Genomic DNA, 16,835 nt, shown 5'->3' with positions numbered 1-16,835 from the left:
ACTTACAGTAAACACATATTTCTTTGCAGTTCAGCCAAATTTTTTATACATTTTTATATTGTTTCCTAAAATAGTAATATTAAAAATACTTTTCTGGGGATAAGCTATATTGTAAAGTGTGACGTCTAAGTGTGAATATTATGATTAGATAATAGTCAAATAAATCATACAAAATGCATTCAATTTGCAGCATAATAATTCATCTTTATTTTGAAAATAATTTGATGCTTTTTTTACTTAAAATTTGTCACACTAAGATATATATAGTTTTTATGACTAAACTAATTTGACTAATTTCTTAAAAACACATTCTCAACATGAATGTTGTTTTATAAAATAATTAAAGACTAGTCATATTGATCTTTAGCTGGAATAAGTAATATAAAAATCACCCGCATGGACATGCTTTTGCATAAATCTGTGTGGCCGTTTTAAATGAAGACTTCCAAAATACTTTTGGCAATTCAGTTTTTACATTGCTGCTAATACAATATCTCAGTCTTTTCCCTTTATTTTAATTATCAGCATTGTTTAGCAAAGAAACAAATAAAATGAAAGGTGTCTATGTGGGTTTTGACACTTTGTTCATTTAACATTTATCACACCTGTGTTCATTTTGGAATGTAAAAAAAAAATTGTATGCATGCAGCAACAAACACTGTGAACAAACTCTCTCATTGTGTCAAATAACCTCCTCTGTTCTGGAGAGCTACCGTACTGGCCAGTACACTGTAAACATATGGGCTGTTCATAAGAACAATAGACAAAAGCTTAGATATCTGCATGATAAATAAACACAGACAGAAGAAAACAATTTAGCAACTCACCAACTTCAAGCATCACAAGTGTCTTGTCCAAAGGCACAATATTTACAGCTTTCCACCTTTAAACCATTTAAAGTGCTCAATTCGGTACATTCCCCTACAATGGGTCAGAATAATTGAGATGATAATTACTTACCCTGATATTGACCCTCACATTAAATGACATACCACACGCTTTTGTCATCATTCAGATCCACACTGGAGCTAATGGTGTAGATCTGGATCCAGTGAGCCATTCGTTTTGATTCATTTTCTGAACTGAAGTGGCACTCGGGTACGCAGGGGTGGGATTTGCAGTAGTGAACTATTTCAAAGCACAGTTCATCACTGATGTATATTTTGTGGAACCAAAACACATTCATCGTCTGAATTTCATGATGCTCGAATGCGAACGAGGCCTTGACAAGGTACATGTATCGAGGGAATTTGGGGCGTGGGGTAAAACAAAAGCAGCAGATGGTATGGAAATCTATAAATACATAAATAATGGATAAATATGTCAGTCATACTTAAAGGGATAGTTCACCCAAAAATAAAAATTCTGTCATTATTCACTCACCCTTATGTTGTTACAAACCTGCATAATTTTTTTTATTCTGATGAAAACAAAAAAAAGATACCCTGAGAAATGTTTGGAACCAAACCGTCCGCGTACCCCACTAACTTCCATAGTAAAAAAAAGAATAATGGGGCTTACGAACAGTTTGGTTACAAACACTTCTCAACACATCTTCCCCTGTGTTCATCAAAACAAAAAATATACAGGTTTGCAACAACTTGAGAGAGTAAACGATGACAGAACTTTCCTTTTTGGGTGAACTATCCCTTCAAAACACTGGCTAACAATTTTGGAGCCCTCATAAAGCATGTATGTTACATATTTAAATGTGTAACTTTGCAAAAATATGTGTAATAACTAAACAAAATACTCAAACTGTTATAAATCACAGCTACATGTTACAATTCATGTTAAAAATAAGTTGTTAGTGAAGTTAAGTTTTATTGTTATAAAACTATGACCATGGCAAAATGAAGGCTTTTTTAGGGACAAATACTACTGAAAAAGATTCTTCATTCAACATTAACAAAATGTTAGTCTTACCTTGCAAAAACATAATAATGTCTGTTAAGTAAAGGCAGCAAAAAGCGACTTTTGTCTGCCATACACGTAAATGCACAATCTTCCAATATTCTCACTGATCAAAAGAAGAACCAGCGGTTTAGTCCTTGTGCTTTTCCCCCAGTGTGATGTCCTTTAAAAATGCCACTTTTCTTTCACACACTACTGTATCACAAAAAAGACAACACGCACACTCGATCTCCGGCCATACTTGCTCTTAATGCCTTCAAAGCGGGGGTCTTGAGAGAGGGGCCTTGCTGTATGGAGCTCACAGCAGTCCTTTACTCAATGATTGTGTATCAGTTTGTCTGGGTCCTGTTGTAGTTGTGGCTGGTGGATAGATGGCTACTCGCAGGCCAGCTTGCTGTCAAAGCTGGACAGGGCAATAGCAAATGCCTGAAGGGCGCACATGGGGTAGTTGTAGTCCATAGTAAAGACATCCTCTGCTACACGACCGAACTGCATCACAATGTAATCCGCTACATGAAAGAGAAAACACACCCAAATTAACCGTTATCTTTCTGGGTAACACTTTGACTGACATGACATCTTCATAAACATGACATGACACGAGTCATGAACATAAAAGAGATTTTATGCATGTTTATGACAACTGTCATTAAATGTCATTCATTTTTAATGCAAGTGTCATGTCATTTTTAATGCAAAGATGACATTGTTTGAGATGTCTTTGTTATGACAACTTGACATTACCAATACATAACTTGTCATAAATCTCTTCATCATTTAGGCGCTGCCACTAAAAATGAAAAAATCTTACAGTGGAACACCGAAAAGCATCCGATTGGACAACCTCAAGGATCTAGCCTGAGTATGAAAATCTGTAAGTGTTAATACTAATTGTTAATAAACAGATACATCAAAAGATTATATTAAACTTTATGTATGCACAATACATAAAAACTGAAAACTAACAGAACTGACAGAGAAGAAAAAGCTAACAAAAAATAATTATTAATTTAATTAACATTGAATTAATGATATGGACAAAACAAATTTTTCTAGCGATATGGACATAAAACGCTCCATGGCTTAACCCACCATTGTACTGTTTTCATTTCATTTTAGGTTAATTTGTCTCCAAATGCAATAAAATATAATTTTATTATTATTATTATTATTATTGGATGATTGATTTTATTTCTTTAACACCTGGAGGAAACTGAAAAAACCCATTATGAACTGAAGAATATTCATGATACTGTTATAAAACTATTTAAAGAGTATTAACACTTAATGACATTTTAATGACAAATTATATTTGTACCACTGGTAAAATGTGGTCAGACACAATTATAATAGCCATATGACAACCAATGTTAAAAACAACCACATGACAGTTTAATGTAATGTCAACCAATAAGATAGGTAGTTTCTTGATTTTGATAATTTATCTTCTATGTCATAAACAAAGTATTTGAACACTTTGCTATTTTGCAAGTTCTCCCACTTAGAAATCATGGAGGGGTCTGAAATTGTCATCGTAGGTGCATGTCCACTGTGAGAGACATGATCTAAAAAAATCCAGAAATCACAATATATGATTTTTTTTAACTATTTATTTGTATAATACAGCTGCAAATAAGTATTTGAACACCTCAGAAAGTCAATGTTAATATTTGGTACAGTAGCCTTTGTTTGCAATTACAGAGGTCAAACATTTCCTGTAGTTTATCACCAGAGTTGCCCACACTGCTGGAGGGATTTTGGCCCACTCCTCCACACAGATCTTCTCTAGATCAATCAGGTTTCTGGCCTGTTGCTGAGAAACACAGAGTTTGAGCTCCCTCCAAAGATTCTTTATTGGGTTTAGGTCTGGAGACTGGCTAGGCCACCCAGAACCTTGAAATGCTTCTTACAGAGCCACTACTTGGTTATCCTGGCTGTGTGCTTCGGGTCATTGTCATGTTGGAAGACCCAGCCTCGACCCATCTTCAATGCTCTAACTGAGGGAAGAAGGTCGTTCCCCAAAATCTCGCAATACATGGCCCCAGCCATCCTCTCCTTAATACAGTGCAGTCGCCCTGTCCCATGTACAGAAAAACAACCCCAAAGCATGATGCTACCACCTCCATGCTTCACAGTAGGGATGGTGTTCTTGGGATGGTACTCATCATTCTTCTTCCTCCAAACACTTTTAGTGGAATTATGACCAAAAAGTTCTATTTTGGTCTCATCTGACCACATGACTTTCTCCCATGGCCATGACTCTTCTGGATCATCCAAATGGTCATTGGCAAACTTAAGACGGGGCTGGACATGTACTGGTTTAAGCAGGGGAACCTTCCGTGCCATGCATGATTTCAAACCATGATGTCTTGGTGTATTATCAACAGTAACCTTGTAAACGGTGGTCCCAGCTCTTTCAGGTCATTTACCAGCTCCTCCCGTGTAGTTCTGGGCTAATTTTTCACCTTTCTTAGGATCATTGAGACCCCACGATGTGAGATCTTGCATGGAGCCCCAGTCCGAGGGAGATTGACAGTCATGTTTAGCTTCTTCCATTTCCTAATGATTGCTCCAACAGTGGACCTTTATTCACCAAGCTTCTTGGCAATTTCCCCGTAGCCCTTTTCAGCCTTGTGGAGGTTTACAATTTTGTCTCTAGTGTCTTTGGACAGCTCTTTGTTCTTGGCCATGTTAGTAGTTGGATTCTTACTGATTGTATGATGTGGACAGGTGTCTTTATGCAGCTAACAACCTCAAACAGGTGCATCTAATTTAGAATAATAAATGGAGTGGAGGTGGACATTTTAAAGGCAGACTAACAGGTCTTTGAGGGTCAGAATTGTAGCTGACAGACAGGTGTTCAAATACTTATTTGCAGCTGTATCATACAAATAAATAGTTAAAAAATCATACATTGTGATTTCTGGATTTTTTTTAGATTATGTCTCTCACAGTGGACATGCACCTACAATGACAATTTCAGACCCCTCCATGATTTCTAAGTGGGAGAACTTGCAAAATAGCAGGGTGTTCAAACTTATTTTCCTCACTGTAGGTTTACAGTATGTCAAGTTGTCATAACAAAGACATCTCAAACAATGTCATCTTTGCATTAAAAATGTGTTACCTTTTTCTGTTCACTCTCTATAATAATCTCTGAGGTATAAAGTACTGTAAAAAACATGTACATTTTTGAATTTAGCAAATGCTATTTTTCAAAGCACAATACACTATATGTACACTGTAAGAAAAATGGTTAAAATATGGTCCCAAGCTGTCACTTGGGCAGTAAAGGCCCTTATATGTAAAAAAATTATGATTATTTAAACTCACGGTCATTGTCATGAATGATCTGAAAGTTTTTGACGGACGCTTGGGTGACCCTGCCGTGAAAGTTGAGCACATATGATTGAGTATCATCGTTCCACACAGGTGTCTTGTTATGGAGCTCTATCACGCTCTCTGTGCTTTTGTTTTGCCATCGAGCCAGCAGAGACTCATGGTCCTGCAAAGCAACAGACAGATGTTTAGCAGGGGTTCGCATACACCATATAGCTGAATGGTCAAAAAGCCAACATTATTGATTTCCTCAAACTAATCCTCCATAATCTGACCAAACAACAAACAGATATACTTTATTAAGTATTTTGCCTGACAAAGTTCATACACAAAGTCTGCTTACATAGATGCTTGTACAACAATGTACTTACATTCTTAGGCCGGATGGAGACTCTTTCATGGTCCATGTTCATTCCAGGAATAATGACGCTCATCTTTCTAGGTCCCTTGAAGCCTAAAACATTAGTCTCCTTGCAGCATAAAAGACAAATAAACATTATCATTCATTCACATGTGAACTGGCCATGCACTTAAAAATCTACTGAAAAGGAGGAATTCTCAGAAATCATAAGTGTTTCTTGTGCTTTTCCAGACCATTATAAAACATTTTGCTATGCAAGAAACCACCACCAGGGGTCAGGCTTGGTTCATTTTTCATCCATTGTCAGGCTGATACTGGGTACTGGCTCTCTGCTGGTCACTGATTACAAGACAGTGCTTTTAAACTTACATAGCAGATAGCTGCAAGCTCCTGCCGGAGGTTTCCGGCTTCCAGGCTGGATGTAGTCTTAAATGGGTTCACACCATTGTCATATACTGTAAACTTGGTACCCATAAGATTTGATCTGTAGGGATAACAGACAGCAAAAAAAAAGGGAAATCTGTTGAGGATGGCCAGTAGCATGTGCTGGTCATATTTCAACAAAAAATCTAAGTAAAAAATACGTTTTTTAATACTGTTATCACAATATTACATTAAATTCTTATAGTAATGTTAAAAAGGGCAGTAATGTTTAATTACAATGGTCATTCCCAGTAGCGGAGTGGCCATCGGGAGAGTCGGGACATTTCCCGGTGGGCCGGTAGTGTTTTGAGGCTGCGAGGGCCGGTCTGATACATTGCAAGTTATATAGCAACCCCGTCTGGCGGCCTGATGTGCGGCCACTTCCCTCTGGTCAAACTGTGCAGCCTCTTTGCTCAACACAGTAAGCTATATAAAAGTGCTCAACCTGTTCGGCAGGTCCAACCATGTTTAGGATTTTGTTTAAATATAGGGGGATTATTGAACGGCCCCTCTCCAAAATTGCATAGCCTGTCGGCCTTTGATGTGAAAAGCCGCGTCGCCGAATGCCTGTTTATTTCAGGTCGAATTGATCCATCAAGCGGAGACTATTTGATAGAAAGTGTGGATTAAGGATGTTTAAAATCTCTAGCCTGGTGGTCAGTACTTGAATGGATAAAATCAGCACATTTGCAAAGGTTTATCTCCATATGGCTATATATAATAAATAAAATTTAGAAGGGTAACTTTGCAGTATCACATTTTATATTTCCTACTATTAGATTTCTATTAGATTTCCATATTAATAGACGAGAGTATTCAACTGAAATATATAAATATCCTCACAACATTATTATTTCTCAAAACTTTGACAAAAATTATTTTCAAATGAATCTGTATTCTAGATGCACACATTATTATGGATATGATTTGAATATTAGACGAGATAATATAACGGCAATGAACGTCTCATATGCCATTAAATCCACATATAAATTAACATTACAGCATAATGAAATGAATAAAAAGACAAGGAAGCAGGATTGGCATGTAAATTGTATTATTATTATTAGCGGGAAAAAAGCAATATTACTGAAATAATCGCTGCGGTAATGCGCCAAACACGTTAAAATAAATAAGCAAAAACCGGGGAAAAACAGTATTATCTCGCAAAACTGTATATGACAAAAATTATCTTGCAAGGAAATATTCTTACAGTGCTTCAAAGATGCACAAATTATTCCATATTACTCCCGTTTATGAGCACATTCATCTCTGCTCTCGCTCTGTTATGTAATAGCTGATTGACAGGTGCGCAACTCCCTCTTTCAAACAGGTATAATTTTGTATAGTTACTCATTTAGGAAAATTAGCCATGATTTTATTAATATTATGAAAATGTTTTTTTGTTGGGCAAATTGATTACGATTTGTATAACCCTAGTTTTACTACAAATAGGCTACGAGACATTTTTTTTACCACGGAGGGCCGATGGTATAAGAAATTTCCCGGTAGATTTTTTGGTCCCACTCCGCCCCTGGTCATTCCCATTATTGTGATGAGAAAAAACGAATATTGTTTTGGTGGTCTTTCAAACACTTGCCTACCTGATTTATATGAATCAATACACGTTATGCCAACAGAATAAATAAAACATTAAAAAATGACCTCATTTTAAGTTATAAAACATCAAGTTTGTCATTAATAATTAGGGATGCACCAATATGGAAATTTTGGCTGATACCGATAACCGATAACTCTTTATATTTGGGGGCCGATAACCGAAATATATATAGGCCGATAAATATTCATATTATTTTCACAATGAAAAACTCCCAGACCGCGGACATCTTGTGTTTGCGCTAGACTAGCCCGCAACACGTGTCATCTTCGTGCTATGTCACAGAAAGCACCAATCAAAACTTCACATGGCCAGCAATGAGCAAGTGAAGTGGTTCAACAAACCAAAATAATCCATAATTTATCGGCTTTCATTTATCGGCCTAATTTTGCTATCAGACCGATAAACGATAATATTAAAAATAAGCAATTATCGGCCGATAACGATATGTCGGCCGATATATCGTGCATCCCTATTAATAATCTCAACATCACTCCTATGTGATTCATTCTTATTCATTCTGATTCATACTATAATTGCAAAGTAAACGTATGTTTTTATATGTACCGAGCTTTAATTAGACCCACACGCTGAAATGCACATAGGTGCACGCTCTTCATATAAAAGAGGGCACTCTAGTGCGTACCAGTGATGAACCCAATTACCGTTTTAAATAGACTCATTGTATGAGCAAAGCACACATGCGGACACAAACTCATTAAAGGTCTCTCTCAAACGCTCTTATAAAGATTTACTGTAGGTTGCACTAGATTATTATGAATGAAGAAGTACAATGAATCATCATGAATCAATGTAGGCCTATACCTCAGTTTGCCGATGAAACTTTCGCCACCTCGAGACAGGTCAGTGGGGTCGATTGAGATGAGGTAATTGGATGTTTTGCTCTTCTTTCTCTTCCGACCAGCTAAAAGGAAAACCTATAAAACAGCAACATTTATTTTATCTAATTTATTTATCTAGATTGGAGACAAACATTTTAAAATGGAAAAGGACAATCGAATGTATACTAACGTGTTTTGTGCCATGACATCTCTGTGAACAACCTTTTGCCTTAATTTTAAAAGGTGTAGTTCAAATAATATCATATTCTTGCTACAGATGTTAACAATAAAAAACATTCATAAATGTAAATGAAGAGCTCAGATGCAAAAGCTGCTACATGTAACCCCGTCAAAAATGAGATAGTGATATTAACCAGATGCTTCGGCACATACAGTATTACCGGTATGTTCATCAAATACTCTTACTTCAAATCTGCTTAATCCCGGCCTCAGGTCATTTCTATATTTCTATCTATTAAATGCCACATTGGTCCCTTGTGAGTACTTGGACCTGGCTACAAACCAAATGTAGCAGCCCCCTAATAGTGTGGTTCAGCTTCATTTTAACCTTTTAAATTCTGACTTTATTATTTGCAATGTTTCTGGTTGCATATTTTTGCAACTGTTTACTAATTACATATTTTGAAAATAAGCCATTACTACCGAGCCCCTAAGGTGACATTGGAGTAAAAAAATCTAAAGTTTAGTTTCATTAATTCACGTGAAACTTTCATGTGCTCACGCGAAACCTTCATGTGCAGAATTTTTTTTTAAAGTTAATTTTGCGTGCGCATGTGAAACTTAACGCGATAGTTTCACATGCACACACGAAAATAAACTTTATTTAATTTTTTCTCCATGTGCCTTTAGGGGCTCCGTACATTTCAATTACTGACTAATAACCTTTTCAATGCCTTTCACAAGTTTGCCCTTACATCTAATCTGATTGCAAAAGTAAGCATATTTTGGTGTGCTGTCCTGGGGGAGGGCTCTGGATCCGGAGTGTTTAGGCTAATTACCTAATGAGTTGCACCTGTGCCGAATTTGTTCATTATCTGATGGTGCTCCTCCCGAACCTTGTAAGTAAAACATCATTTAAAGTGAAATGACTGAACCTAAACATACAGTGGCAAGAAAAGGTATGTGTACCTTTTGGAATTTCATAGTTTTCTGAAAAATTTGTCATAAAATGTGATCTGATCTTTATCCAACTCAAGGCTATTAACAAACATAATGTGTCTAAAAATAACACAAAAATTCTGATCTTTCATGCTTTTATTGAAAACAACCAAAAACCTTATAGTAATTGTGGAAAAGTATGTGAACCCTCGTAATGACCTCAAAAAAGCTAATTGGAGTTTGGTTTTAGTATACGTGGAGTCTGGTTAAGATATTAAGTTTGGAGGTGTAGACTACAGCTACTTTGACTGATAAAACCCCCTGGAACTTTGGGAGTTTGCTCTACACAAGATGAACACGCTTATTTGAGCCATACCTCGGCAAAAACAGCTTTCAGAGGAGCTACAATCAAAAAATTTTGCTTTACAGTACATAAAGCTGGAAAGGGTTAAAAAGTTATTTCAAAGACTTTAGAAATTCAACAGTCTACAGTTCTACAATCTACAAATGGAGACGCTTTGTGACTGCTAATACTCTACCAAGAAGTGGACGGCCAGTCAAAATGACACCAAGAGCACAAGGAGACTCATCATTGAGGTAAAGAAACAACACAGAATGACAGCCAAAGACTTGAAGGCATCATTGGAACTTGCTAACATCTGTGTTCAAGACTATACAATACATAAAAAAATCTCAAAGAGCAAGAAGGGTATCCACGGCAGGACACCACAAAGGAAGCCACTGCTTATTAAAAAAAACATCGCTGCACACCTGAAGTTTGCAAAAGAGTACATTGACACTCCACAGCGGTGTTGGCAAAATGTTTTGAGGACTGATGAAACTAAGATTGAACTATTTGGAAAAAACACACAGCACTACATCTGGCGTAAGAAGGGCACAACATATAATCATGAAAACATCATCCCTGCATCAGGGCCTGGCCAGCTTGCAATCACTGAGGTGAAGATGAATTCCCAAGTATATCAGACAATTCTTCAAGATAATGTGAGAATGTCTGTACGTCAGCTGAAACTGCGTAGAAGGTGGGTGCTGCAACAAGACAACGACCCAAAACACCAGAGCAAGTCCACAACAGAATGGCTTCAGAAAAACAAAATCCGCATTTTGCAGTGGCCAAGTCAGAGCCCAGACCTCAACCCAATAGAAATGCTATGGATTGACTTGAAAAGGGCCATTCATATACACTGTAAAAAATCCAACTTTAAAATGTTCATTCAACAAAGAACATTAAGTAACTTGAACAAAGATTTCTTTGTTGAATGGCGTCAATTGATTATTTTGTGTTTACTGAATGAAAAGAGCATAATCATTCAGCTAACAAATATTATTTTGTTGACTGGACTTAGATGTATAAGTTTTTGTCCAATTCGTTCACCCAACTTGCCAAACCGAGTAATCTGAACAAGCAATTTAAAAAAAAACAATGATCGGAATGGTTCCCAGCATGCATTGAGACATGTTCACTTCTTTGGTTAATACAGTATTTACTAAAAAAGATGACCGTTTTAATGTTGCTGGATTTATTTATGTTGTTATGTTATTAATGTTAGTTATATGTTGTATTTAGAGTAATTTTTAAAGAATTATGTTTGTTCATTGTTACCATGATTGAGAAGTGTGTGTTCAGTGTAGAGGGCAGCACAATGAATTAACGCGCATCATTGTTGCCTCACAGCAAAAAGGTCTCTGGTTTAAGTCAGACAAAGACTTTTTTTAAGAGATCTTTCTGTGTACACTCCCACAGTCCAAAACATGTAGATTAGTTAAATTTGGATATACTAAATTACTCTTTACCCAACTTAGCCACTAGTTGAGTAAACATAGAAATTTGCTTATTACCTATTCAGCTTAAGTTGGTTCAACTTTTGGTGTAAGTTGACATTACTCAGTAAATTGAGTTAGGTGAACTACATCATCCAAGAGTTGAGTAAACTCAAAAAAGCTGTGCAGCAAGTTGCCTTGAAAATTTAAGTTAAGTCAACTTTTTATTTTTTACAGTGTAAATATATGACATATAAATATAAGCCAGGAAGAATGGACTAAAATTCCTCTTCAACGATCTGCAGGTCTGATCCACAGCTACAGGAAGCGCCTGGTTGAGGTTATTGCTGCCAAGAAGTAGTCAACCAGTTATTATAAGGGTTCACTTTTTTTAAAAGGTTGAATGTGAGTGTTTAATAAAGACATGAAAGATCTTAAATGAAGATCAGATCACATTTTATAACAAATATATTCAGAAAACCATTAAATTCCAAAAGGTTCACATACTTTTTCTTGCCACTGAAAGAGCCTGATAAAAATGCTCATTTACAAGAAAACTTGTCAGACGCACTTAGAAGGTTTTGCATTTGAACTCTTCAAATATACTGTGTATACTGTGGTGTCATTAAAGGTCACGTTCTTCCTGATCCCTTTTTTCAAACTTTAGTTAGTGTGTAATGTTGCTGTTAAAGCATAAATAATGCCTGCAAAATGATAATGCTCAAAGTTCACTGCCAGGCGATATATTTTCTTTAACAGAAGTCTCCTTTCAAAGCCTACAGCGAACGGCTGGTTTTGACTACAGCCCTCTACTTCCTGGTTTAATGATGTCAATAAAGCAGTTTTTGACTAAACTCCGCCCACAGGAATACGCTGTCGTCAGCTAAGCTCAAACGGCTCTGCTAAGGTAAGCTGCTATTGAATCACAACACACTAAACAAACTAAACAATCAGAACTCGTTACGTATTTCTGAATGAGGGACTTCATTTAACAAGGAAGACATCAGCCTGTTTTTAGGACAGTGAAAACAGCGCTATACAGATAAGTCAATTGTGTGAAAAATACCACGTTTTGAAACATGAACAAATGTTATATTGCCCACTATAAACACAATAAAAGCTTCAGAAACACAGAAAGAACGGGACCTTTAAGTTAAAATATACACATAAAATGGGATCATTATCAGTGGCTATCATCTTTACCACTTGAGGTAGTGCTGGGATTGAGAAACAGCCAATTTACTCCATCTAGGGAATAAGATATGTTTATACCCTGTTTTCGTATTAATTTTAGTCGCATAGTAAAAAGCACATGACCTGTGCAACAATATTATTGCCAAATGACATTTGGTCAAGCATCTCTCTGGGTTAAATTTGCCCCTTTCATTGAGTCAATCATCCGAAGCTCTTCAGCAGATTGGAAAATGGAGCGTCACTGATTGGCTCTGATTGTTAGATCACAACAATAATGAATTCTGAATAACCCTTTACAAAAACAGGGAGCAATGAATCTGTCTGACCTTCTTTCCGTCCTCTCTCTCCAGATGGAGGTAGTAGGTGGGGTACATGCCCCTGTCCATGCCCTTCTTGTCCCGTGTGATCCGGCACTTTACAGTAATTCCTTGGGGGGCAGGTCTGAGAGTGAACTCCTCTAAATCATCCACCTCGATGGACGGCTCGTTGGCCAATGGGGTGGAAGCCGAGGTTGCCTCCTGTTACATCGGATCAGGCAGACAGAGATCGTTCACGCAATTTCAAACTGACATATTGAAAGAAAGGTGCACATAGTTTTACAAATAGATGTGTTTATGTTCTTTTTTAAACTATGCAGTTGGGTCCAGGCCAAATGAGTTTTAGGTAATACATAAATTAATAAATGAGTAATTCACCCCTGTGGTCTGAAATGTAAACAGTTGGGATTAAAAGTGAAATGTTAAAGTGCAGCAAAGCAACCCCGTGACGTTAGCACGGTCAGTCTCAGGAGACCAGGATGAGCCATTACACGACAATGACCAGTAAATGAGATCCAAAAAGATTTTATAGTTTTGGTTTACTGCAATATTAAAGTTTTAGTTATTTCAGATTTTAGGTTAAAAAGTGTAGTACAGTATAATGGCAAACATTTTTTGGTTGCTGTAAATTATCACCTTTCATTCAGATTTGTCATCGTTTACTTATATTTTAGTCTTTATTTATTGAAGCAGAAGTCACTGCTTGAAATTTTATAACAACCGCTGTCATTTCCTTTGCCTTATCTGCCAAGGATGCATGTATACATGTATCTGCATGCAAAAAAAGTAGAAATGTTATGTTTAACTATAATAAATAAGATTTTATCTCTATAGAACATGATGCAACAGATCCCCAGTGAGACATAGGCTGGGGCAGGGGCTTCAGAAAGGCATGGTTTTCATCACCAAGTTATTTTAAGAAAGTAATCATTTCACTGTTGCCATAGGAAACAACAGGACTATGACCCTCCATTTCCAGCACTGCAGGCTTTGTGCCTAAGCAGACACAGGAAAATACATCATAGCATGACAATACACAGTCGCTTCTGTCAGCACTAGATGTACAATACTGCTGGCCACTGAGGAGCTCACATTTTGAGCTAGACGCAGTCAACTGTCAATTGTTAAGCCACTTAGGATAGTCAGCAATGGCAGATTTCCATGCCAAATATATGTAAGGAATGATTGACAACGAGCCGTTGAATTATAAGCCAAGGTGGTTACACACAGCCAAGGTGGTTACACTATTGCACCAAGGTGGTGCATTATTTCCAAAATTCAAAGGACGGCTATTCCGCTTATACCACAGTTAACACAAACATTGCTCTGGTGCCTATTTTGAAAACATTTAACAAGTTAGGTGTGTGATTTACAGAAAAATAATCAACACCCATGGAATCAATCAGATATATAATAATTTACTCCAAGAAAATAATGCATACTCGTAATGTAAAGGCACTCCAGTTCACATCAACGGCCCATCGTGTATTATTCCTTACATATACAGTCGACAACATGTCATATACTTGGAGAATATTTAAGAGTAGGCAGGAAGCAGTAAATAAGTAAAAATTATCTTGTCACTGAACTGTTTATATTAACAGCAGTATTCACATGATCCTTTAAGCTTCTTTTTTCTAAATGGTTTGCAAAACATAAAGCAGTTCTGGATTTTTTTATTCAAGTGCATTGAACAAACTTTTTATAGTGCCTTTATCAAAAAAGCCAAATAACGGGTAACCATGGTAACCTCAGCAGGTTGTTCATGACACATTCTTGGCCAAGCGTAATTCAATCTGGTTGCTCAGAGAGTCTATTCCTCTTAAACAGAACTATGTCAGCATACAAAGGTTTAGGAGCCCCGAGCGATCTGAGCATCCTGCACTTTAAAAAAGATTTGTTAGTTTAACTTAAAAAAGTAAGTTACCTGGCTGCCTTAAAAAATTGAGTCAATTCAAGTTAAAGGGACACTCAAATTTTTTTTACTAAACTCTGCCCACAGGAATATGTCAGTATTTTAATATGCTAATTTTCCAGCTCACCTAGAGTTAAACATTTGATTTTTATTGTTTTGGAATCCATTCAGCTGATCTCCGGTTCTGGCGGTACCACTTTTATCATAGCTTAGCATAATCTATTGAATCTGATTAGACCATTAGCATCGTGGTAAAAAATAACCCCATGAGTTTTGATATTTTTCCTATTTAAAACTTGACTCTTCTGTAGTTACATCTTGTACTATTATAATATTATATTACACAGCGCTTGAAAACAGTCCCCTTGGTAACTTTCAATAGCAGGGGACTATTTTGGGGCACTACGTAATATCATTGCACCCAGTGCTTTAAGTGGCACAAAAGAGGTGCCGGTACTCAATTTTTTTTTTTTTTTTTGCTGACTCGACTCCTATATTGAAGGGGTTTTATATTCAGCAGTCAAAAGACGACCTTGTAAAAAATAATAAATCCTTTTATAAGTTTTTTTGGATTTGCTTGAGCTAGAAATAGCTACTGAACATAAATAAAATGTGCAAAAGGGTTTTGAAAAAATACCATTAGAAAGAGCTACTGTAGAAAGAGCTTTTTGAACATAAATAAAATGTGCAAAAGGTAGATATGTGAGTAAAATTTTCAGCATGGTTAAATGCTAAAACTAGTTGTTCAGATAGAAAGAGCTTGAAAAAAAAACTTTAAAATGACACCAAGACTATGTCTATGGGTTCAAGAATAACAAAATACTGGCATTTGAATCTCAAAAGTCATTTATTTTGTCCCATTGTTTTCCATTTTGCGGGTGGTCAAACTACTGTGCACGTCGTTCAAATTCATTGAAAATTCGTTCACTTGTAGTTTAGCAATTAAACTAAATGTATATTACAATTTCAAGAATGTTTTCTGCACATCGCCTGAGGAAATCCGAAGTTGCGTCGAGGGGAACCAAACTGACAGCCGCGACAGCGGAGATTATCACGTACCTACAAGGCTTGCGTCTGACCTGCAGCTATCATTCTGGCTTGGTGGGATGTCAGCCAGCGAGTCCTCTGATTCTGACCTTGTTCTTTTACTACTCAGAGTCTAAAACAAGGAGGGCATATTAAGTGTTCATTGTATTTTCATTTTAACCGAGCAGCTATGGTTGCGCGTTTCACACACAAACACACACCTCTCCAGAGCACGTTGACACTGACTGACCGACGCATGCGCTTTTAACTTGTACACGCAAGGGTGTATGGGTAATGTAGTCTCTGCTCTTGGTGGGACGAATTAGGAAGCGTACATTAAGGGCGCTCTGAAAAGCTGCAGCGCAGCCAAAGGATTAAATTAAACCTCTGATTTTTAAACAGATGTGCAAATGAGCGTTCCGGTACGCTAAAAGCACGTTCTGGGTGCACGGAGAGGTGGTGGTACGCTCAAGAGCTATTTTTGGAAGTGGCGGTACTGAGTACCGGCCCACTTAAAGCACTGATTGCACATCCTGCAGCCATGTTACAGCAGCAAAGTTCTTGAGTATTACGCCAGAAAGAAAGAATTGTCCTAGCCATATCTGCCTAGAAAATCGCAACTTTTAATTTTCCGTAGGTACAAGGTGTAACTACAGAAGAGTCAAGTTTTAAATAGGAAAAATATCTTTGTTTATTTTTTTTAGCGTGATGCTAATGGTCTAATCAGATTCAATGGATTATGCTAAGCTATGCTAAAAGTGGTACCGCCAGACCCAGAGATCAGCTGAATTGATTTCAAAACTGTAAAAATCAAATGTTTAACTCTAGGGGAACTGAATAAATAAGCATATTTTCAAAACAAGTGGAGTGTCCCTTTAAAAATGCAGATAAGTCAACTAATATTTTTAAGGCAGAAGGCTAATTTACTTTCAGTTGAACAAAAAAATTGGTTTTTGTGAACCACATCAATGTGAATAGCGTTAAG

At 36.8% G+C, this 16,835-nt stretch overlaps 1 protein-coding gene across 4 annotated transcripts in view; it reads right to left on the bottom strand.

The window, feature by feature from the left end:
- Positions 1–1,610: 1,610 nt before the first annotated feature.
- tub (TUB bipartite transcription factor) overlaps positions 1,611–16,835 on the bottom strand; it is a 113,348-nt gene continuing 98,123 nt past the window's right edge. For 3 of the 4 annotated variants that reach the window (XM_055201739.2, XM_055201738.2, XM_055201733.2), the window contains 6 exons: positions 12,919–13,110; positions 8,481–8,593; positions 5,984–6,098; positions 5,625–5,723; positions 5,248–5,419; positions 1,611–2,423 (listed from right to left, as the gene is read on the bottom strand). In XM_055201739.2, coding sequence (XP_055057714.2) covers positions 2,290–2,423; positions 5,248–5,419; positions 5,625–5,723; positions 5,984–6,098; positions 8,481–8,593; positions 12,919–13,110 — 825 coding nt within the window. In that variant the 3' untranslated portion in view covers positions 1,611–2,289. The remainder of the gene's footprint in view (positions 2,424–5,247; positions 5,420–5,624; positions 5,724–5,983; positions 6,099–8,480; positions 8,594–12,918; positions 13,111–16,835) is intronic. The other variant, XM_055201736.2, reaches the window with a different exon arrangement.

This window comes from Misgurnus anguillicaudatus, chromosome 21, assembly GCF_027580225.2.
Source record: "Misgurnus anguillicaudatus chromosome 21, ASM2758022v2, whole genome shotgun sequence".
Classification (NCBI taxonomy): Eukaryota; Metazoa; Chordata; class Actinopteri; order Cypriniformes; family Cobitidae; genus Misgurnus; species Misgurnus anguillicaudatus.
The sequence above is the reverse complement of the archived record's forward strand: the minus strand, read 5'-3'. Positions and strand labels throughout refer to the sequence as shown.